The following is a 24,972-nucleotide window of genomic DNA, read 5'->3' as shown; positions in this document are numbered from 1 at the left end:
TCTGGGTTCTAAATTTGAGGGGAGGGTTACATCATGTTTCATACAATTGCTCAGTAGTTTCCGTAAAAGAATATGCATTATAACTATTCATCAAATGAAAGATAATTGAGTGGTGCACATGACAGTGGTTTGACAGATGAAGTGTATGAAACGAACAATGTAAAAGTATATTACGATCAAGAAGACAAAATTTACAATCAGTATTTTTCACTTATTACTTATTTGACCTCTGGTGATCAGGAAACCACTGCTTACTGGTCGAAAAGAGATTAAGATGTCAAATAATCCAATTCAGAATCAGGTAAAGCATAACTTGAATCAGTTCACAAAACACACACAGGCTGTACAGGGTTTTACAACTACATGTCCAATGTTGATGTTGGAAATGAGTCGTGGAATCCCTGACCTTCAGCCAAAACTTTTTTAAAAGTATAAAGTAAAGAGTCTAAAAAAGACCAGATGAGAACACTACCGTTCACACAATATATATATATATACAATATTTGAAATTCACAAACGAATGAAATCAATATGATACATTACCCGATAATTCTTTATACAAATTCTACCGCATAGTAGTGCCCGAAACTGTCCTTGAGGCACAGATGTGGCTGGGCAGATCTACCTTCGCAAACGTTACACGATCTCTTACTGTTGTTGCCACTACTGCAGTGCACACAGTTCCTGTCCTTTCAGATGGAGTGAATAAGATGTTTAGCTCCTGCGAGCCTCCTCAACAGCATTGGTTGTTCTTGGTCTTCCCTGTGTCTGTGCAGCATTTTGCTCAGACTCTGGGATTGTTGTTTTCCACTTTTTTGGTACTGGCTTTGGAAGGGCAGCACTCCGTTACCTCATTTCGTATTATGCTATGGGACTATGGGGTGGATGACCCTGGTTTGGATTCCAGAATGAGCATTCTTGAACTCATGGGTCGTTTTGTAGAGTTTTCAAGGCTCTCAACCCATTTTGGTTCTGTCCTGTCGGAGACGGACGTTAAATTTGGCGGTCCTGCCTCTTAAAAAACCTAAAATTTATGACGCACCAGAATCCACAAAAAGGGCTTGGTGGCGCTTACAAAACACACACACACACACACATTCACAAAAGCTCTAAAGCTCAACCACTACGGCATGCATAAAAAAAAACACAAAAAAACCCCCTGACAAATAGTTCAGATATTGAGTTCCAGCATTATAAATATATACTTTCCTGAAAAACATTGTCTTCAACTTTGATTTAAATTAATCAATTGAAAGAGACATTCCAACATCTAAATCTGAATTGTTCCAAAGTTTTGGGGCTCAGATGGAAAAGGCCCTTTCACCCAACATTGTTCTGGACCTAGGCATGCAGAGCTGATGGTCATTTGGAGATCTTAAATTATGAGATGGTGCGTACATTTCCACTCGTTCTGAAAGGTAATTTGGTGAGCACTGATGTAAAGATCTTGTCTCTTTGTTCTCAACATTCTTATTGTTATGATAAACCGCTTGTTAAATAACTTAATAATGTTGATAGGGGCGTTAAACCTATAGCAATTCACCTTTTTTTGCAACAATGAAACATGGTGCTATACTGCTTCATATCTGTCTCTGGGCGCTCCGTTATCTCTTATTCAGTATCATGTTGGACTACGGAGCGGATGGCCCTGGTTCGAATCCCAGACTGGGAGTTTTTGAACTCAGGGGTCGTTTTTTGGAGTTTTCAAGGCTCTCAACCCATTTTGGTTCAGTCCTGACAGAGACGGACGTTTAATTCGGAGGTCCTGCCTCTTGAAGAAACAAATAGTAATAGTGTTGATAGGGGTGTTTTAAACTCATATATTTACTATGTCTGCCCCTCAGGGAACGTGATCAGAAAAAAGGCAGAGCAGTACTAGTGGTCTCTGAGAACAATTTCTACCCAACCCGCTTTGTCCTGGTTCATCCATTTTTGATTCGTTGCAAAAAAAAATAAACAAGATAAAAAATCCAACACTAGGCTCAAAACGACTCGAAACTCTCTCTAAACTGGAGAAAAACTATAGGATGACTTTCTGTGTCACCAGATTTTTCTCATCTTCTGACTAAATCAAAAATACCAAACACTAAAAATAACACATTCTTCAAGCCTGCTCATGGATTGTGGTGGTCATGTCACAACAGCTGCCATTCTGATGAGTCGGCTTGCCGGAGTGAATCAGTTAAATAAGATTCTTCTCTCATCCACATTTTGTTTTCAGTGGCATCAAACATTTTTGTCTTCAATGATTACATTGTTTTTTGTTTTTTTTTAAAGGTGCAGAATACTTCTCTTAGCAACACCCCATGATGCAAAGTGAGTTTTACTGAAGACACCAATGGTGAAGAAAATACATGCAGTGTTGACATGCAAATTTTATTGTGTTCTTGACTGTAAACCTTTCTTATGAACCGGCCATACATAGTATATGCCAATGCTTGTGTGTTCTTCTAAAGACATGTGACCACCTTTGAGATGGAAGGGTTTGAAATTGCTTACTTACCGCAATTTTCTGTTCAAGTTGTCATGTTTTGGAGTTTCAAGCGACTTCAGCTGGTGTTGGCATGTTGATATTTCACAGCAGGATTTAAGCTTTCATCATCCATGACAAACTCAACACTCAGTGTAATTTATTAGCTTGTGGCACTGTAATTATCACCAGGGAACTGGAGTTTTATTGTGATAGGGGATGAGCTGTATGTGTCCGTGATTATGAACACAGCACTGTGTGGGAAAAGTTGGGAGTGTTGGAGGGGTGGGGGTGGTGTTTAGTTGAATGAATTTGTCTTGCCAAGTCTTGTGAATTTTGACAAATGTTAACAAATGCTACTACAGTTGGCTATTTGGCTATTTTATTTTCTGCTTGATTATTGAAATGTTCACTGCTAAGTTCTTGAGACCATGGAGAGGGGAAATATTTCACATGAAAGTGTTATTGCATGTTTTGTACACTCATATTATTTGGTATGTGAACTTTCAGCAAAACTCAAACCAAATGTGTCATGAAATAAGCTTATGGCTGAATCAATCAAACAAGATCTGTCAATGAACAATTATTATTATTATTTTTTTTTTGTACTACAAGTTTTTCTTCCTGTGTGGTGTTTAAGGGATCTGGCAATATAATGTTTAATTTTCCTTAATTTTGATGCGATTTCTACTCAACTTGGAGCTTGCTATTCCTCTGCCAGACTAGAAGCAGTGTAGGTTTATTGAAGCATCAGTTGTCAGCACAGAGGTGTTACAAGTGTTGTATGGTACCAGAGGTTGTACAAACGCAGTGTATTTAATTTTAAAATTTGGAATACTATTTTTTAACTTATTTTAAGCATATCATGGTTTAGTTGCACTCTCTGTGCTGTGTGTGTGTGTGTGTGTGTGTGTGTGTGTGTTTGTGTGTGTGTGTGTGTGTGTGTGTGTGTGTGTGTTTGTGCATGTATGTGTGCGTATGCGTGCTTTCTTCCATGTGTCTGTGAGTGTGAACTGTGGAGCGCACCATCTGAAATCTCCACAGTAACATCACAGTGGTGACATTCATTAAAACAGGGGAAAATAATTCTGTTAAGTTTGTTCCGAAATGTTTCTTGTTCTACTATTATTGTGATTCATTTTCAACCAGGAGATGCTGCCTCTATCTCCCACCAGCTTCCATTCCCCCCCCATTCTCTGAACCATAGTAAACGCCAGCATGTCTGTCTGGCCTCCTCTGGGTCACAGACAATGGTGGATGGTGCCAGTATTGGTGAAAGTGAAAGAAAATCTTCTAAAGCTCCCCACTTTGGGACATATCACGATGATTACAGCGTGTAGTTATCTGTTCCTGCAAGACATTGCTACAACCCTACTGTGACTGTTTCGTTTATTTGGCTTGTGGCACTGTAATTATCACCTGCCTTTACTTAACGAAAGGGTGGTAATTAATATTTTGGCAACTGGAGTTTTTTTGTGATAGGGGTTGAGCTGTGTGTGTCCGTGGTTATGAATGTACCACTGTGTGGGAAAAGTTGAAATGTTGGACGAATGGGGGTAGTGTTCAGTTGACTTAATTTGTCTTGCCAAGTCTTTTAAATTTTTGCAAAAGTTAGGCCCCCCCCCCACCCCCACCCCCTCCTCACCCCACCCTCAATGGCTCCTGGATGTCTGTCGTGCAGAAGGTCAAGCAGTCAGTTAGCAGCTTAACCCTATCCGTATGCCCTGGGGTTATTTTATACTCCCGGGGTTGTATTCTTCACATTTTAGAATACTTCTAGTGCAGAGATCTGTTTGAAACTTTCAGTATTTCTCAAAGAATCATTTTGACAGACTGCTATGCAAAGCGTACGGATAAGATTAACAAGTAAATTTGCTCTTTGGAAAGTGGTGGCACAGAGTTCCCCACGTCGTATGGATACGATAGTAAAACACGACGTACAGATAGGGTTCAAATGGGAGTGGGGGTGGAGGTCGGGGCACAAATGTACTTTTACCTCTGTTTGTCAATGTGGCCTTCATCAGTTGAGACTGGTACATGTAGTGAATCATTTGGATAGGGTCAGTAAATCCTCTTCAAGAGCAGCTATTTTCACATTGCCGAGTTTACAAGCATAGCTTTATAGTAGATGCTAAAGGCATTGTAGATTTTTTGTATATGTGTGTGTGCAATACTTGTTGCATTGGTTGAGCCCTGAGTGTTTGAATTGCAGGCAAGATAAAAATGTTGAGTTTTCTTTTCAGCTGCATGTGTTGTTTGTGTTCATGTACATCCAGTTGTTTTTAGAACTTTGGCTGACTTCATGAGAGGGGAAGAAATAATCTTGCACAGCCAGCTTCAAACAAATGATTGATTAATTTATTTCATGGTAGAAGCTTTTCAGAGGGTTATTTGCCTTGTCCTCTTGTTTCAGCTTTTTGTTGTATTAAAGAGCGAGCCCATGAGATTTGGAGTGAACACCTTGAGAGGGTCTAAGTTGAAAAGAACTTTGAATTAAAATTGATAAATGTTTTTGTTTCTAACTTAAGAAAATATAACGGATAAGTTATGTATGACGATTCAATGTATTGTTGGTTGTGCTAGTGTCTAAAGATTTTGCTATTTCTCTTTTTTTTTTTCCTTTTTTCTTTACTTAATACTAAGATACACACACGCACACACAACTTTACACACAGAGACACACATTTACACACAGGGACACACTAAACTGCCATTGTCAAAATTTTCTCTGCTGTATCAAGCCAGTGGTAAATATGACTTGTCAATCAATCATTTTACCGTGATGTAAAAAATGTAACTTCAAATCTTTCTGGTTGGATTGTTTTTGAGTGGGCAGAATGTGACTTAACTTTGTTAATACTCTGGACTAAAGAAAATGGTGATGATGGACAGAAATGACAGCTTGTGGGTGGTTGGCAGGTGCTCTGGTGTGGTTTGCTCCTTCTTTCCTATTAAACATCTATCGTCCTATCTCTCCTCCTTTTTTTGTGTATGTTACTCTCTTGTAACACATCTATTCTTCGGCACTTATATGACCTTAATGAGTTGCAAGGGCCGTAAAACTTTTACGAAAACTAAAAGAAATCTTTGTTTATGCAGGTCCCTGGATAGTGCCACTTGTAGATTGTGTTTTGTTTTTTTATTTTAAGCGAAAAAATAGCTGCCAAAGCTTGGTATCTTCCAATGCTTGAGGGTCCTTGAAAGTTGAAAGTTTTCTTTTTTTCTTAAAAATTCACACAGAAAAGTGTTTTTCAATGGCCATAAAAGCTGTTGAGCTAAAAAACAAAACAAAAATTGGATAAAAATATCCAATCCGGCAGAAAAATGCTGGTGTCTTCGATTTGATTATTTTGGTATGCCTGATTTCATTATGATGGCTCACATATATTATTATATACAATTTCAATGTTCCATCAATGTGTACTTGGCAACTGTGTCCATTCTTGTGTCGTCAGACCAACCTTGAACTTCAACAACAACAAACATTCAACTTCTTCTACTTTTGGCTGGCTTTGTTTGACTTCCACCAGGTGTCAGTGAGGATTGTGGGTGGTTGGTGGGTGCTCTGGTGTGGTTTCCTCCTTCTTTCCTAGAAAAAAATCTGTCTACTCTATCTCCCTTTCTTTATTTTTGTGTTTGTTACTCTCTTGTAACACCTTTAATCTTCAGCACTTATATGACTTTATTGTGTTGCAAGTGCCGTAAAACTCTTTTGCTAAAACTAAAACTCAGTGAGGGTTCTTACTACATGTACCACATTTTATCCTGTTATCCATGAACCACTTGTCCACTGATGTTGATGCATTTCCACAGTTGTTGATTACGGATTGTGTTCCTAACAGGTTTGTAGTATGGAGGTTTTGCTGAGCGATAGCTTGCAGATTCTGTTGTAGGTTTTGCTGAGCGATAGCTTGCAGATTCTGTTGTAAGAGTGTTCCTGATGACTTAAAAATTGTTGAGCTATGTATGTGTAAGATAATGTTACGGGCCATTCTATGAAAAATGTAACTACAGCGACACACGGAACTAAAACTATACTAAATGTAATGCTGAGGTGATGACATGCGTGAAAAATTCTAAACAGTGATAGGGCCGTGATTTTTATTTTTTGTTGTTGCTTTCTTTGTTAGAGGGTGGCTGCTTCTTACAAAATGAATAAATATTTACACAATGGTTCTATACTGCCTTAGAAATTTTTTCTGCAGGTCATTTTATCTTTGCGCTACACGTGTCACTGCAGTTTCAGTTCTCAGGGAATGGCCCTCATGTTTTTATGCTCCTTGTGTCTGGGGTGTGCCAGCCAGCCAGCCAGCAGCTTCACATCGCCAATGTATGTACGTAGAAGAAATGGGGCAGAATATTGAGGCCCGAGAGGACTAGTTCTGTCTTGTACTCTGTTACCTTCTGTGATAGTTCTCTCGCGCACAGTCCTGATGTGTACCCTTGCGATACGTCACTGTTGACAAGCGAATGTGTTGTGTCGGCCCAGTGATTGGGATCGTGTTGTGTGACGGTTGTTGGATTTGTGGTGTGTGCTGCGTTGATCCATGAGGATTGTGGTCTGCGGTGTTGGCAGCCCTGCTGAGTAATGGCTTTGCAAAATTTTTGTACAGTAATTTTCTGTAGAAAAGATGTTTTCCTCGTTTGAAATAATCCTTGGGTCAAAGTACAGACAAAACCACTTGTGATTTTTTATTTATTTGTAGCAATATAGTAGGTCTGTGGCATTGTTCTATGACATTGTTCTACTCTGTGACATCTGTTAAATTTCAAGCAACTTTTTAAGTTATTGTTCGCTTAGTGGCAATAATTTTTTTTTATAGATAGTTTGGCATTTAAATTGAAAAAAACCCACCCCAAAACATGTTACTGTTTTTATCTGATGAAAAAATAGTAAACCTACTTCCATATTTGGCATAAAAGAAAAAAGATCTTGATGTGTGCAATTTTTTTTTTTAATGTGGAGGTTATTAGAGTGAAGGGATTCGGCCGACGTTGCTCTCTATGTACGGGTACCTCTGATTTGTTTTATTACTTTTTTGTGCCCTTCTTAAATAATATCACCTTGCATTTTTATGTACCTTGTGAATTAATTATAAACACTGAGTTACAAAAGGATTTTTATCTTCAACAACTCCATGCAACTCACTTCATCAAATTGTGTGGCTGCTCCATTTTACCATGTTTCCTATGCCCCTTGCATTTTCTGTGTACTAAAATTAATGTACAATTGAATCGGCTTTAAGATATAAAATGTTTGGAGGGACCAGTTTTTTTTGTCAGTCTTGGAAAGGTATATATTTTAAAATATATATCCTGAAGAGGTCAGAAAAAGGGATCAAGACTGAAAGTGTTGTGTTGTTTAGGAGGTGACTGCTTTATGTGTTAGGTTGACTCTGCTGTGTGTTGGTTGTTTTTGTGTGAACTGTTTTTACCTTCTCTCAGGATGGTTACAGTACTTTAGCTTTCTGCACAATTCTCACTTTTGAAATCAGGTCAACTTGTACATCGATTATGTTTAATGTGTATGGATTGCAAGTGGTGTAAAGCTTCAACTAAAACTAGAGCTAAGCTTTGTTTGTAAGGTTGTCATATTTTCAGTATCTGTTAGAATTCTTCTAGTATTCAGGCTCCAGCCATAATTTGTTGGGGTTTTTTGTTTCATGTCCCCTGAGCAAAGTCTGATGAGTTTTGAAGTATTGTTTCATAAAATTGTGTAGACCATGTAGAAGACTTTTTTCTACTTTTCTATAACTGTCTTTGAACTTTGCATGCCTTACAGTGAGGAAAGTTCTGGTTCTCAGAAACAAAATGAGTCTTTTTGGATAAGGTGCCACTTTCCCAAAAATTTCTCAAGTTTTATTTTTTTGGGTTTTTTTTTTTTCAAGGCATTATTAGTGTATCATAGTGAAAGTTGGGAATGAATATGAATTTTTTTCTTTCTATTACTTCCTGGTATCCTGAGAAGAGCCAGTTCTGCAAGAATGCACTTTTTACTGTAAATCTTTATTTTATTGGAATATAGAGCTGCTCTTGATGGATAGTCAGTATTTTGTTGACCCCGTTCTTCATGTTTATGACAAGCAGTTTTATTTGACTACCTGTGGTTTTTAGAAATTTTACAAAAATCGAGGTGTCCCCAGTGGGTGGAGTGGGTGGTTGATGGGAGCTCTGGTGTGGTTTGCTTCTTCTTTCCTATCAAACATGTATCGTCCTTATCTCCCCTTCTTCTTTTTTATGTTTATTACTCTCTTGTAACACCTCTAATCTTCTGGCACTCATATAACCTTATATATGCAGTTGCGGGCGCCGTAAAACCTCTACTAAAACTAAACCAGTGGGTGGTTGGCAGGGGCTCTGGTGTAGTTTGCTCCTTCTTTCCTATCAAACATGATCTGTTGTCCTTGTCTCTCCTTCTTTTTTGTGTAAATTACTCTCTTGTAACACATAATCTATTCTTCGGCACTTATATGACCTTTTTGTGTTGCAAGTGCCGTAAAACTCTTACGGCGTCCCCCACCACTTGCCAGTTCAGTACATTCAACCTGTCCAGATCATGTAAATATTAGAGTGAGAAGTTAACATTTGTCCTCTCAAAAGTGGACCCGACACAACTCGTCTACATGACAATGTATTCTACTAACACTGACTCTCCGTGTTAACTTATTCATGGAGCCCGCTGCTGGCTGTATTTAATAATATGGGCACCCGGCCATAGATGGCTGAAGATCCTGTCAGTATGTTAGTTAATGGTTTAGCGCCTATAAATGGCTGCTTGCACTGTATGCTTCCCAGGAAGTAGAGGTTGTTTGTGAATGCTCTCAGGTCTGCTAGGGTAATAGTTAGATTGTGAAGCGCATAGAGCTTGCTGTTGAACGGGGATTTGCGCAATACAAATGCTGTCTATTATTATTAATAGCCGTTTTTCCCTATTCTATCGCTAATATGAGCATTTCTAAAATCAAAGAAACTTCATAAGTTTTGGAAGTAAATGTAAATGTGTGAAGAAGTCTGTAGTTTTGATGTGAAGATTGCCCTCACTGCTTTTCTTAGTTGTGAAGTAGCATCTTGTGTGTATGTTTTGAATGATTTTTTTTCCGTTTGTTTGCGATGTGAGTAAGGAAGTAAAGTTTTATTTTTGTGTTTTGTACGAATGGCTGTGCCTGCCTTTAGGCCTACATATATTTTTGACTGTGGTACATGTATTTTCTGGAGACCCTGCGTGGTTGAACCACTAGTCGTTGTTTCAGACCTGTAGGGTGCCACTGGTAGGTCCTATTACTTTTCCCCCCTCTCTGTCCCTCCTCCCCCTCTGTCTCTTTAACCCCCACCCTCAATCAGCTTCATGCTCTCTCTATCTTTCTCTCTCTCTCTCTCTTGGCAGACCAACCTCTTTTTGTCATGTCTCATCCTTTGACTTTTGGAAAGAGAGAAAATCAAGGGGCATTCATATATCACCCTTCAGCTCTGTTTTTAGGATTGGCTACACTCCCTCTTCCTCACTCTGTTTCTCTCACCCTCCCTCCCTCCTCTCTCTTTCTCTCTTTGTTTTGCTTTCTCACATCTCTCAACGAACTCTGTGATATCTTTCTGCTTCTGTTTATTTTTCTCAAACAACACTCCACCGAAAGTGTGGCACCACGGAAGTTGTGCAGACTGATGAGAACGAGAATACATGTACTTTGGATTGGATGTTTCTAGGAAAGGGTTTTACTTAACAAGTGCTAAAGTTGGATTGAGGTAGTCAACATTTCTTGTTTGTGCGTGTGTGTGGGTGTGTGTTGTTTTTTGTTTTAATGCGTATGCTCAGATTTTTAGGACAACTGCTGCTCACTGCCATTCCAGTCTCCTTCTGCTGAACTTTTTCCCTCAGTTTGTTTTCTTGCATTATTTTGTCTGAGTTGGTCCTGGTGTGAGTTTTGGTTGAAGGTTGGGGGGGGAATCTCCAATTCGCGACCTCAGTACTTTCTTGTCGTATATCCGTTTTTAATAACAAATAACAGTGAAAACGGCTCATAACAAAGAGTGAGCTTAAGAAGATGTCATATTTTCACTGTTTAAAAAAATGGAGATGCGACGAGAAAGCACTGAGGTCGCCAATTGTTAGCCTTTGTGTCTTTGTCGTGTCTTGTACTTGAGTGAGAGCGGCTGGTTTGCGAGTGCTCTGGTATGAATTGCTCCTTCTTTCCTGTCGTACGTCTATCGTCCTCATCTCTCCTCCTCCTTTTTTCTTGTGTTTGTTACTCTTGTGACCCTTCCATCTTCAGCACTTATATGTATGACCTTATTGTGTTGCAGGCGCCATAAACTCTTATTAAAACTAAATATGAGCAAGCAGTCAAGCCTTCCGTATGTTTGTAGATGTATGTAAGAGCTTGCTCTTGTGTGAATGTACACTTGTTGGTGCAGACTCTTTGTTTGAGTGAGTGTGCATAGGTTGCATAAATATGTCCATTCCTTTTTGTTACACATAAATCCTTTATTTCTCTATGGGAAAGATAAAGCCTTTTAAAAATTGTATCTCCCTTTACCGATTCACACAAAGTAATTCACAGTAATTTTTTTTCCACATGCTGCATTTAACTTGTTTTGTCATTACTTTTGTTGTTACTGTATATATAAAAAAGTTCTCAAGGATTTAGTCATTTGGGTCAGAACTGGTCTATAATTAGTGTTCAAAGCAAGTCTGCTTGAGTATTTTTGGTTCAAGTCTTGGTCAGATCTCAAGAACGCATGTGTAACTCAACTTTGTTTTTCTGTGAATGAGGATTCAGGACACTTTTTTTTTTTTCACCACAGGTGGGAAAAAAAAAGTGTCAAAGGAATTGTGAAGTGAAAACGCCTTGTTTGATTTACAAAGAATTAAAAGCTAATGCAAGATTACAGTAGGCCCCTACATTTTTTGTTCTGTGTAGGTATGTGTTGATGGATGGGTTCAGATCAAGGGTGGGTGCCCTCTAGAAAATCTAGGGGCTTCTAGAAGTAGAAGCGGAATAGGCCTAGATTTTCTACCAGTTAGGGATTATGTGTGTACTCTTTGAAATGGATGTAAATGTGCTTCCAAAATGAGTATTTTTGTGTTGGGATTTATTTTTCTTAGATTTCCAGTATTTGTGCCTTTTTCAGCATGCACTTCTTTTTTTTTCCCCTCAGAATTTTGAATCAATTTCATGGTGTCGTGGTGTGTTTTTTAATGCTTTTAAAAAATAATCCTGACAATCGAGTGTGGCTAAATTTTGTTTGAAAATGTATAAGCGTTAAGCAGGGGGTGTATGTGTGTGTAAGAGATTTCATCGTGTAGAACTCATGAGGCGACACTTATGAGTTGTGTACTTCACGTTTCCATGGTTACAAAACGCTGCACCAAAATAGGTACTGGCAGGAGCATGTGTTTGTACATTTTTACTTTTTAAAGATTTGTTTGGTTGAAATGGCGGGACCTCGGGGACAGGAGTATAATAATGTTTGTTTTTACTTTTACCATGTATTGTTGCTGATATTATTAACACACGACTCACTGATTGATTCAACAGACAGCCAGTCGTAATGATGATCAATAAAAAAAATGCATTACACCGAGCTGGTTATTTCTTGTGTGGCTCATTTTGTTGTGTTACAGATGTGTCTGATCTTATGTAGTAGATCTAAACCATATGATTTTGATTGGTCTGTTGTTGGTTTTTTTAGGGGATTTTTTTTTTTTTTTTTAAATTGTTCTTTCATCGATCACAAAATTTGAGGACACATTGAAAGCTCAGTTGATACATCAGTGGCGTTGGTGGCCTAGTGGTAACTGTAAGGTCATGGGTTTGAATCCCGTCTGGGGCCTGCTGTAGTGTCTTGGGAAAGATACTTTCCACAAATTTTCCTCACTTCACCCAGGTGGGAATGGGTACCCAGATATAAACAGCGAAAAATCTTGTCAGTTTGTTAGGGTTTGAGTGCTTAATCAGCTGCTTGCACTGTATGCTTCCCGGGAAGCTGAGAATGTTTCTGAGTGTTCTATAGTCTTCTCGGGTAAAAATATAGTATAAATTGTAGAGTGCATAGAACTTGCTGTTGAGCAGGGGTATGAGCTGTACAAATGCTATTGCTATTTATTATTATTATTACATGTATTGTAATAAACTATGCTGCAGATTACTTTGGTTCAAATGAAAGCTCATCTTTAAATTATAGTCCTGCACTCTGGTTCTTTGGAGAGTTTTCATTTCAAAGCTCTCCACTCACTTAAAGTGCGGTCAAAAATTTGTGGCGCAACTTATCCTCAAATATCTCTTTAACAGGTGAATCAATATCATCTATACTTTTCACAGCAGTTTGTATTAAGTTGTCTTACCTAAATCATATTTTTCCAGAACAATTGAAGCTAGATTAAAAAACTTTTCTTCATAAATGTATATAAAATACTTGAAAGCTCTGTAATTCACACGTAAAATGGTATTGTTCACAGCACTTCCCGCTTCTCACACACATTTTGATTATGCATATATGGCCTACGTCACAGCTTATCAATGACAATTTTTACTTGCAAAACTTGTTACTAGAAATTATTTTTATAGAGAACACTATAGTTTTTGCACTAATGCTTCTCAAAACATGCGTTCAATAAGCATAATGTCCTCATTAGAAATACATAACAGACTTGCTATTAAAAGCAATATATTGCCTTGGTTGTAAACATTTTAAAATCTTTAGAAAGCACCCACTTGGATTTTTTATTAGTATCCATTAAGGAATTTTCTAGAATACAGTTAGCAGGTGTTTACAAAAATGTTGATCCATTAAAACAAATTGATACAAGTCATTGTATAAAAATCGGAGAATCTATTTTCGATAGTTGAGGATATATTTAACAATAAGTTGTGCCACAGATTTTTAACCGCACTATAGTCTGGTCCTTTTGATGGTGGGTGGTAAAGTTTGGAGGTCCTGTCTTGCAAAATAGAGAACTTGATAATTAATTGTAAAAGGCCTTTGTATAACATGAGCTTTACACTACATTACCCCAGTAAACCCAAGAACACTCAGAAACATTCTTCGCTTGCCAGGAAGCATACAGTGCAAGCAGCTGATTAAGTGCTTCAACACTAACAAATTGACAAGATCTTTTGCTGTCTATCACTGGTTACCCTTTCCCACGTGGGTGAAGTGAGGAAAATTTGTGTAAAGTGTCTCTTCACACAGATTATAGCTGTGTTTATACCCATACTTTACGATATAAAATTTCAGTCTCCTCGTCATAATTTTTGGGCAATCTCAGCAATAGCTTGGTTTTGTATTCAAAAAGACAAATAAAGGATATTTGAAGGGTCCTGACAGCTGGGGATAAAAGAGTGTCTTTTCTAATCCACACACACACACACACACACACACACACACACACATATATATATATATATATATATATATATATATATATATATATATATATATATACAACTGCAGACTCATTGGAACAAGGAGAGGTTTCAGTTTCACTCAGAAAAGACGAAACTTAACAGAGATGACACAATTACAACAAAATTGATTAAGAAGAAACAACACTTAACAAATATAACAAACAAAAACAAAACTTGATGATTAAAAAATAAAATCAAACCAACATATTCGTCAATAATTAATCATAGATTTAATATTTTTTGTCTTTATTTGTATCATTAAAATTAGACAGAGCATCTTCAGCGTTAAAGCCTTTGTCCGTATTACATAAGATAAGACATTTAAAACCATCAGAGAATGCAACGTGGTACATGTGCTTTCTCTTCTCCACCTTTCTTTTATCTTAAATATCGAAGCAATCATCATAGTGGCACCAGTAATAAACTGGTTCAATAAATAGCATAAAATTACACAACAGATTTACAGCACTCGTGTTTACCAGGCAGGTTCTCAGGAACATAATTCATTTGCCCTTCTAAGGAAAAAAAAATAGAAAGAATTGAAATAGAATCTATTCACAGTTGCTGTTTGCTTACTTACTTAAGTTAAACAATCCTGTAACCATGCAATGATAGTCAAACCAAACAGATCAAGCAAACAAAACAAAAAAATAATTTAAAAAAACAAAACAACAAACACACAAAAAAGAAACTAAAAGAAAGCAAAAAATCTACAACTTGGTTGGCCCCCACTATAGAATAAAGGGATAATAATTAGTTTTGTACGCTGTAAATGTTTAAGGCCCCTATTGGCACATTCTAGATCATTCTAGAGCTGAGCTGCTGTATGGGGACACCTCAATGCAGCACTAAAAATGGAAAGTACTCCACTAAATATTCTCTACAATTGGGACTCAAACTTGGATCCTCTGCATGGAAAAGATCAAACATCACACAACATCCACTGACAACACACAGACTGAAAATAGAAAGAAACTATAGTAACAAAGTTTCTTTCCTATCAAACATCTATCGTCCTTATCTCCCCTTCTTCTTTTTTATGCTTGTTACTCTCTTGTAACACCTCTAATTTTCTGGCGCTCATATGACCTTATGCAGTTGCGAGCGCCGTAAAACCCTCTACTAAAACTATTTTTAAAAGTTTACAAAGCCGAAGAAAATCTTCAGAAAAGGAGAGAATGGGAAAGTGTGCAAAATGCAAAATGAGCATTTGCAGTCGATGCCTCAGTGACAAAGACATCTATGGGCTATTAGGAGAAAGCAAAAGACACGAGGGAGCAAAGCACGAAGGGACAAAAAAAAAGCTGGAATCTTGTCAATTTTTGAAAGGCTTTGGCAGATATAATTGATTGTTTCAGGAAAGAGAAGCAAATTGACAGACACAGACATTCTTTAAGCGCAGGAAAAAATCACAACTGGCTGAAAACAGATGAAGGGAAAGGAAATAAGCAAGACCTAGAAAATCTACCAGTGGTGCTCTCCAACAACAACAACCTGCTTTGTAGCTCTCTAAGCGGTGAGGGGAAGGTAGAAGGCTATGACAGATGAAAACGAGGAGAAGGAGATGTGGTGGAAGGAGGAAGGGAATCTTTGAAAGACAAAAAAAAAAACCCAAAAAAAACCCCAACGAAAAACCCCCATAAAACATCAAGCTAAGTAGCTATGGTTAAGAAGGAACAAAAACTCCCAACAACCGGAGAAGAAAACTCAACAGTAAGAGTTTTACGCCAGAATCAGCACACAAAATCTCGTTCATCGGGGCCAGCTCAGGGCGAGTGGGATACAACAGACTAGTAGTGGTAGTTTATTCATCTGTGAGTGTTGCAGTAACTTACTGAGTAAGTAGTCGTAGACATTAAGTTTGTTCAAGGCCAAAGGGGAAGAGTCATCATCATCATCATCAACATAGCAGCATTGAACTCGAAATGTCCACACCTGGATGAACAAATAATAAATCAAAGTTTCCAGAGCCATCTGATAGCACACACAATTACCGTGACTTGCAAACCATGAAACTTTGTTGTAGACATAACATACATACCATATAAAGGGGCAAAAATGAAAAAAAAATTTAAAAAATCAGACAGTGTCAAGCCACAATTTGGCTGGTAAAGCAAATGCAAACATATATTCAGCAACGGGGAGTAGGCACTACAGACTTGGGAAAAAACAACTGACGGTGAGGACTGGTTCATTAAAAATCCAAGCCCTTCATCCCCTCCATTGTAACAATGCAAATTTAGAACCTGGAGTTTGCACAGAAGCAATCAACATGCAGAATGACTTCAGATGTATCCAAATATTGGACATTTAAAAAAAATACAACACAAGTAACAGAAAAAAATGCAACATTGCAACAACGCAACATGCAAAATAAAACTCGCTCTCTAAATATTGCAAAGGCCTTCACAAAGTCAATCTGACACACCAACTTTAAATGCCTCCGGACTCCACAAATGACAAAACATCACACGAGCCTTCTCAAATTTTTCATATTGCTGACTTTTATTAAAAAGTTTTCACCCAAACACACACAAAAAATGGGAGAGTAAAAGTAAACTTCACCAAAGCAAAGTGAAAAAACCCTTCCTCTTCATACCACAAGAGGATGAAAAGCAGATAAAACTACTTGTTTTTATAATAATGTCCCATGACGTTCAAACTGAAAAACATTGCTGACAAAGTAACTGGCAATTATTTGAAGCTTACATTCATACCAAGAAAAGAGTGAAATAATCCTTTCTGAGAAAAAAAAAAAAATTCCATCACATGTAGTTCATGTTGGTTCGCCTTGTATTTTCTTGAAAGACAATCATACCACCAAATTGTTACAGAAGAGAGTAAAGATCTTATGCAACATCTAGCGGGGGAGGAAACTGCAACTATCATTGTTCTATATAGATCTCTAACATGCACAGCAAGAATTTACACAACAGTATCCAACAAATTAATGCACAACTATCTTAATAAAATGAGACATAATTTGTTCATTTCAACCTTATGTACTTCAGTCCATTTTTCCAATTTTATTTTAATTCTGTAATTAGTGGCCTGAAAAACGTTCACTTAAAATGCAATTACTTCAGATATGAAAATGCTTTGTGACGTGTAAAACTTCCACCCAGGTGGGATAACTTCAATTTTGGAGAGGTTGAAACATCCATAAGCTTTTTAGAGTCAAAGAAAAACTTCATCCGACAAAGACAATTAAAAACACTGACTCCGAGAGCTATACTTTGTGAGTGTGTGTGTATGTATGCTGACGTGTGTGTGTGTGAGTATATATGTGGACGTGTGTGTGTGTGTATATATGGACGTGTGTGTGTGTATATTTGTGGACGTGTGTGCGAGAAAACACATACATGCACACGCATCTATGCATGCGTGCATGTGTGAGACTGAGAGAGACATAGAGACATAAAGAAAAAAAAGAGTTCATGAGATTGTAGTCATTTATGTAGCAGTTTCCCTTTAAAGAACTAAATTTGGACTGAAGTATATTTTACATGTGGGGATATTCTTTTTTTAAGTGCACACTCAGATTCTCTTTATACAACTGATGTTTTCCATTCTAGATTCCTCCAGCAGATCATTACCTTGGTAATCTTGCATAGAAAAAGAAAACCCTGAAACAATCAGAGAAATACCTGAGACATGAGAACCCCTGTAATATGTTATATCACTGAAACGTCATTCAATTTACAAGCAAATTGCAAGTACTCACAACATTTCTGTGACTTGAACATATGAGTCAGATGAAAGCACACAGACCTCAGATATCTATGACTTGTGCCCTGCACTAACAATATCTTCAACAACATGCTAAAGAACATTTGACTAGAACACACACCTATGCAAAATCTACCCTCATAATGCCACATTTTAATATGTCATAACTAAATGCGAAACAGTTGCATCCCAAAGCCGCAAAGATGAAAAAACAAAGATATCGCTTTCTCTTTTTCCGCTATAAAAACATACCGTCGGCTCAGAACTATTTTGTCAAAAGTGTACTTAAATAAAGAGGTACTTTGGACAAAATAGTTCTGAGGCGACGATACATTGCCCACTCTTGGTCCAAGACACAATTCACTTTAACTAGAACAAAAAATGTATTGCAGAGACAAAGTCTTTTTACAAGTGTGGAGGTAATGGTAACACCTACTCTAACAATAACTTTCAGACAGTCATCTAAATTTAAGGACCGGAGAACAAAGTAGATAGAAGGGATTTTTTTTCACCCCAAGCACACAATGATTGAAAACTTTGCCTTAAGACTAAGAACATTTAAGAAACAGTTCTAAAACAGTTTTGAAACATTATAAATAAAAGAATGACCGCTAATTTTTAGCAAAGTAGCATTATGAACATTTCAGTGATGAAGATAAAAGTCTTGTTACTTTGTTCAAGATCAAAACTAATGCCTCCATTTTCTGATTCTAGCACACAAATTTCAGCCTGAGTACATCCAGACAGATCACACATCAGGATATACAGTAGTCTCCGCCTAAGATCCCGGTGCTCGGGAGCAAGGAAAAGCGGGATCTTTGGCGAACCGGGATCTTAACCGACGAACCCAGGGAAGAATCTATGGTGACCCATGTTAAGGCTTACAATCGGTAAAATGGTCTCCCTCCACTCTAAAATGAACTGACGTGACCGCTTGGTGGGTTTATGACGTTTGGCGAGCAAAGAGTGGTCAACCTTGATGACCTATCACAGGGCATAGTGGGATGAGGCGTGCCATTTTCACTTATTATCCTATCATGAGGCTCAAGATCTACGCTTATCAAGTTGCCCCTCCCCTCCCACTTACCTGTCGAAAATTTATAGATTTCCATCTCCCCCAACCGCCTTTGTCGTTACACACCATTACGTTGTGAACACACCAATTAAAATTCAGTCTGTCTCGCAAATTCGGGAGTAGAAACAACTTCTCCAATGGTCAGGGAAGAGTTCACAGTTCAATGTGATCCCGCCAGGAGCGAACGTGTAGGCCCTACCCACCCAATGAGTGATGTAAGTTTATGGGGATAGCTCAGGTGTGAGTGAGATGTTCGGGGAAAACAAACGTGTCGGTCAGTTCACACCCCGGTGTGATCCCGTCTGGGGCAAACATTGTATCGCTTCATCGAGTTTTACAACGTGTATGTGATCACATTCACGATAGTAGCTGATCTTTGATGCGACGGACAGTTTATTGATCTCAAATTTTCACTCTTGGTTGATCGGCTGTCCCGCCCGGGTTTTTGTTCCGCAAATTATGATCTGAAATGCGGGATCTTAGCCGAATGTAGACCTTCAGAGTGAATCAGAGCGGGATCTTAGGGGTGACTTTTGTATAGTAAAAATTCTGTTTTCTTGAATCAGCGGGATCTTAAGCGAACCGGGATCGTAAGCGATGGGATCTTAGGTGGAGACTACTGTATTTCACTAAGTAGAGCTGATGACCAGTTGTAAGGTCACAGTTTACAGAAAAAGGGCATGATATCGGTTTCTTTTCAACAAAACCAGATCGCAGAAGAAACAACACAGAAAAGAAAAGGAAGGAGCTGGCGACGCCACACCCCTACTTCCCCACACACACCCCTTAAAATACTATCCCACATAACTTAAGTATAATGTGAATTAATATGTAATAACACATTGGTTTTGCAAAGGAGAACAAGAAACCAGCTTGTAAGGCCTTTCCCTCAACAACACTCACAAACAACCTCCTTCCTCCCCACCCCTTTTTTCCTCCCAATCTAAATACAACACAGCTTTTAAATAGTAATCATTAATGCAGTAACATGCAGATTAATACAAGGATTGCGAGAAACCAGCTTGGTACGAAACAGAAAAGATAATACTTGACCGTACTGAGTTTTTCAGTCTGCTGTTACTTTGGATTCAATTTATGGAATGGCAACAGTTTAGTGTGCAACAATCTTAACAATGCAACAGACAAGAGTAAGCAAAGACAAAAGTTATTATTAAGACAAGGTGTATTTCTAAATTATATAATTATTAATATCAAATGATAATCATTCTTTAAGCTGAAAGCGAGAAAAGAAAAGTGGATCAAAGATAACATTTATGATAAAAGTTTTGCAGGCGTAATGCTTGGGAATACATTCGACTTTTACAGGCAAAGATCAAAACGACAAAGGTACCTTCGAACTGATTGGGAAAAAGGCAAGGTCATAATTACCCTCCTTCACTCAAAAACCCTAAATTCCTGCAATATTTTGACTCGCACATCTTTTGCTGTTCTCTAATACTAAAGCAACAACAATAAAAACAACAAAGTCAACATGATGAAAACAACAATACTAATGAAGAAAAAAAACAAAAAAAGAAATGTCAAAAGATGACAACTTCCAATTCGCTACATATGACCATCTCTGACTGTTAACCAGATCACAACTGCCCATTCTTCTCTACCCATACCCATTACATTCTGCTAACTTGGACCAATCCTCAATTAAAATATTGCAGTTGTAAAAATCATTTGGGGGAAAAACAGTAATGACAGGTTACTCTTGGTACATCCCAACACAAATCAGAACCATGATGGAAAGAAATAGTTTACCTGTATACAGCAAGGCACAGATAACGAGAACATGAACAACTCAAAATCCCGGATAGCTCGTACACTTTGCCCTTCCCTTAACCTTTCCAGCCCCAGCCATTTTTGTGTACTCCCTAACCCCAGTCCCAGCAAATACAGCAACAAGTATTTCAGAAAAAGAGGCAGGTATTCTAAAAAGTGATGTAGTATCTTTGTTATTATATGAAGATAATAACATACCAGAATGTTTAAAGGTAAATGAACAAATATAAAATTTAAAGATCAATTAGCTTTGCTCATTTAGAAAAATGCGCAAATTTGGTACCCCCCGAAACTGAGAATATACACTCTTGGGACGGAAGGAGGTACAAGCGCTGCTGAAAATATACGCGCATGGGGATGGAAGGGTTAATAATATCTCTTTAATTTTGTAGAGTAAGTTAAACTGAATTATAGGTGGGTTAATATATCTGTCAATCCCTAATCCCCTGACATGTTTGAGTTATCCGTGCCTGACTATATCTCTCCTCCTCCTCCCCCCCCTCCCCCTTCCAGAAAAGAAGACCACACACACACATTATCCCAGGAGCCAACTCCAACTCCAAAACAAGTTTCTTCATCCGTCACTCCAAGGTCTGTGACATGGAGAGTCCACGATCTAGGGAAGAAGTCACGGAGATCAAACACATCACACATCAGACTGGTCATGCAGTAAGGTCACATCCTATCATGGGACAGCCAGGGCCAGGTCTTATCCTAACCCTATCCTTATTCCTGTTTTTTTTCAAGAAGAAGGAAGAACTTAAAATAAATATTCCCCCCCCAACTCTAAACAAAACTGCCAGCAAGCTGTGAATCCCATTACTTGTATGTAATAGCTTAACAACTACACAATCTCATTTCACAACGGTTCAACCTTTCACAGAAACAAAGTTCTAAAGAGGCAGTTTCTATGAAAAGCATTGACAAATTTGCGAGTTCACAGACCTGATTTGTGCTGTTTTGAACCATACAACATGTGAAATCACAAACCACATCAATAGGGTAATATTACACAACAGAACATAATGCTGAAATATCAGAACACAAAAGGATTTTTTATTTAAGAGTTTAGGGTCCTTTTCTCGCTAGTGGAGGACTATGGCGTTTTCCCTCACCAGCTCTGTGATGTGTTCCACGACTGCTGGAATACTCTGACTGTGCCTTGCGTACTTTGGCCCCCAACACCTGGGCCCCTATCAACTTCCCGCTTTGCTTGGGGCCCTCGGGTGTCCCCTGCCTGGCCGGCCCGACTTCTTTCTCCATGCTCCGACTCTTCATCGACTGCTGCTCCAGTGGGAAAGAGCCCTGTCGACGATGTCGTTGATGACTCCCTGCGCCTTTTTTGTGACGATTTCCGGAAAGTTCTTTGGTTGAGTGCGAGTCCGATTCAGGTGACCAGCCAGTAGGGGCAGAAGAAGATTCCGATTTGACAAACGATAAAGAACCTTCCACCCTTGTGCTGGGACTCAGGGGAGCGGTGGACGATCGGGGCTTTGTGAAGGCTGGAGGAGGCGAATGGGAGGGAGGCGGGGGTCTCTGTGGGGGTGGGGGTCGGGGAGGTGGTTGTCGGGAGGGGTTGAAAGACGTTGACAAAGAAGAGCCATCATCTGCACGGAAAGAGATGAACGACGGACCAAGCACAGGCTGTTTGCCGAGACTGTCACAGGGGGGCAGCGAGGGGGTGGAGGAGAATGAGGATGAAGAAGAGGCGTGAAAAACTCTGCTCTCGTCGCGACCGTGAAAAGGTCGTGAGTACTTTGTGGATGACGACGAGCTTTTCCTGCGTGGCAGAGACTCGGCAGCCGTGTGTCCATTCTGCATACAGGAGCACGTCACAGGGGGAGCTGATGACGGAGGGGGTAGAAGGCTCTCCTCCCTCTCTGGGGTTCTGTCTTTGGTCGGGCTGGCAGGGAACTTGAAGCGGTTCTCGGATAAGTAGTTGTCGGACAGAAAAAACTCGGTGGACCATCCGGGTCCCACCACATCAGCCATGGCGGTCCTGTTGTGAGGGCCAGGAGGGTACGTCGAGGTCAACTCTTGCGTCTCCTCTCCTCCCTGACCGCCGCTCCACACGGAATTATTGGACGTATTCTCTCCAAACTTACGGACCTTGTTCCTGTGGTACGCCGGCTGTTTGAACTCGGGACTTTCGCGAAGTCGATCCAAACCAAACTTGTGGCCTGGAGGCGTTTTCTCCAGGCTGACACCCCCTATACAGAACTGCGGGCCACACCCAGGACCATCGTCTTTGCCTATCACTGGTGGGACACGCCCACCCTGACTCCACCCGTCTTGACTCCGCCCACTCACACAGCCAGACGGGGAGGAGGGAACAGGACCAGACTGGCTCTCGCTCCCGCCGTGCACGACCGCAGGAGTCAAAACAGACCGCCCTTCCTGTCCCGCCCCTCCCGACGAAAAGTGTCTGCTCTTCCCGTCCTCCCTCTGGTTCTCCTTATCACTTCGGTCGCTGTCGACCTCAGCTGCCCCACCCCCTGGTCTAGGAGGCCGCGCCCCAAAGAGGACACCGGCGGAGGAAGAGAAGCTGGGAGTCTGCACTGGGTCTGGCTGAAAGGTAGAACCCTGGGACACACCAGTGGGGGAAATGCTGAGGACACTCTCCACATGCTTCATTTTCTTCTTTTTCCTCTTCTTTGAACCCTGAAATGATGTTCAAATAGTGAAACATAAGAACGAAAAAAAAGATGTATTGATTTCATGGCACACATACAAGGAACCTGACTTTGTACAAACTGGAGCACTGAGGTTATGTAAATTTTGCAAAGGACAAAGACTAGTGCAAACAAGAGACCAAAATTTTTACTAGACTCCTGTCTGTTTGCAGTAAAGAGAAGCACAAAGACACAGTAAAAGCCTCTTCATGCGGAGAAAAAATAAACATAATAGAGGGTAAGAGATGTAGAGTCTACCAAGGGCACCCTTCAACAATCCACATTTTGATCAAATTTCAGAGAGCTGAAATGCATTACAAAAAAAATAATTATTTTAAAAAATTAATCACATCAAATTATTCAAAGATTTTTTCCAAAGCAAAATGAAAAAAAAGAAGTACAGCATAACGCATTAAAAAGTAAACAAAACAACAACAACAAAAACAATATTTTTTGTGTACACAAGTTAAAAGAACAAAGCCCAAAAGACGTACCTGACTAACTCCAGGGGAATGAAAAGTTGACCTCCCTGAATCACTTACAGAAGGGCCAGTCCCTAAAACTGTCAGGGAAAAAAGCAAGTGGTGAAGATTATGAGAAAAATACAAATGCGTCTCAGCCGTGGAATGACAAAAACATCTATAAACAGATAAGCGAACATGAAATATCTGTATGCAGGTAAGTGAAAACAAAATAAAGGCCTACATTATAGATCCTCAATAGCAAGACATTTACAAATCTACGGCATTCATTCTGATCTCTGTACTGACTCACTGCATTTGACGATCAAAACATTTAACTTATCTCAGCATAAAGCTGTTCACTGTGAACTGTATGTTTTCTTGAAAGAGTTGCAGAAATGAAGCCTTGTTGTTTTAGTAGAGGTTTTACGGCGCTAGCAACTGCATAAGGTTATATGAGCGCCTGAAGATTAGAGGTGTTACAAGGGAGTAACAAACATAAAAAAGAAGGAGGGGAGATAAAGACAGTAGATGTTTGATAGGAAAGAAGGAGCAATCCACAAAAGAGCACCCGCCAACCACCAACAAATGAAGCCTCTCAAGTACTCCCAGCTTTGACAACCACACACAAGACAAACACTCACATCTTGGAGCAGTCACCCTGTTCACAATCCATGTAGCTACATAATCTGAACTTCAGCTTTATGTATGTCACGTCACTAGATTTAACAACAAAAGTTCCCCTCAAGAGCAAAAGCTACGACTTTTTCTCCTCCCTTCACTCACCGAGACTCGTCTCACTGGACTGCCTTTTCAAGGCCGCGCCAGACCCCGCCCCCGCGCTGGCCACACCCACGTCTGAGTTGCGTCGCTGACCGCTGGAGGTGTCCACGTGCTCCACCTGAGGTTGTTTGGGCATGGTGTCCAGCAGGAACTGGTGGTCAGACAGAGCCAGGGGTGGCTTGGAGCGACCACGGTAGGAGGAGACCAGGAGCCAGAGGAACAGCAGGACTTGGAAGATGGAGAGAAGCCACTGGCGCTGGTTCAGCTGGGGATGGGTCAGAGTTGATCTTTGTTTTAGAAAAGTTTGATTTAGTAAGAGTTTTACGGCACTCGCAATGTAATAATGTCATATAAGCGTAGAAGATTAACAGTGTTACAAGAGAGTAACAAACACAAAAAAGGAGGAGGAGTCATAAGGATGACAGGTGATTGATGAAAGAGGGAAAGAAGGAGAAAACCACACCAGAGTGCCTGCCAACCACCCACTTTGAGTAGAGAAGAACATAAATAAGACTATGTCCCTTTCCCTTCTCTTTCCTCCACCTCAACATCAGTTCAAACTCATTACCGAGTTCCTACTTGAAATACT

At 39.5% G+C, this 24,972-nt stretch overlaps 1 protein-coding gene across 1 annotated transcript in view; it reads right to left on the bottom strand.

Moving 5' to 3' along the window:
- Positions 1 to 19,300: 19,300 nt before the first annotated feature.
- Positions 19,301 to 24,972, bottom strand: part of LOC101851450 — a gene marked incomplete at its 5' end in the record, with an annotated part of 26,195 nt that continues 20,523 nt past the window's right edge. The window contains 3 exon segments of the mRNA XM_035972868.1: positions 19,301 to 23,128; positions 23,634 to 23,701; positions 24,387 to 24,648. Coding sequence (XP_035828761.1) covers positions 21,536 to 23,128; positions 23,634 to 23,701; positions 24,387 to 24,648 — 1,923 coding nt within the window.

This window comes from Aplysia californica, unplaced genomic scaffold (assembly GCF_000002075.1).
Source record: "Aplysia californica isolate F4 #8 unplaced genomic scaffold, AplCal3.0 scaffold00881, whole genome shotgun sequence".
Lineage (NCBI taxonomy): Eukaryota > Metazoa > Mollusca > Gastropoda > Aplysiida > Aplysiidae > Aplysia > Aplysia californica.
The sequence above is the reverse complement of the archived record's forward strand: the minus strand, read 5'-3'. Positions and strand labels throughout refer to the sequence as shown.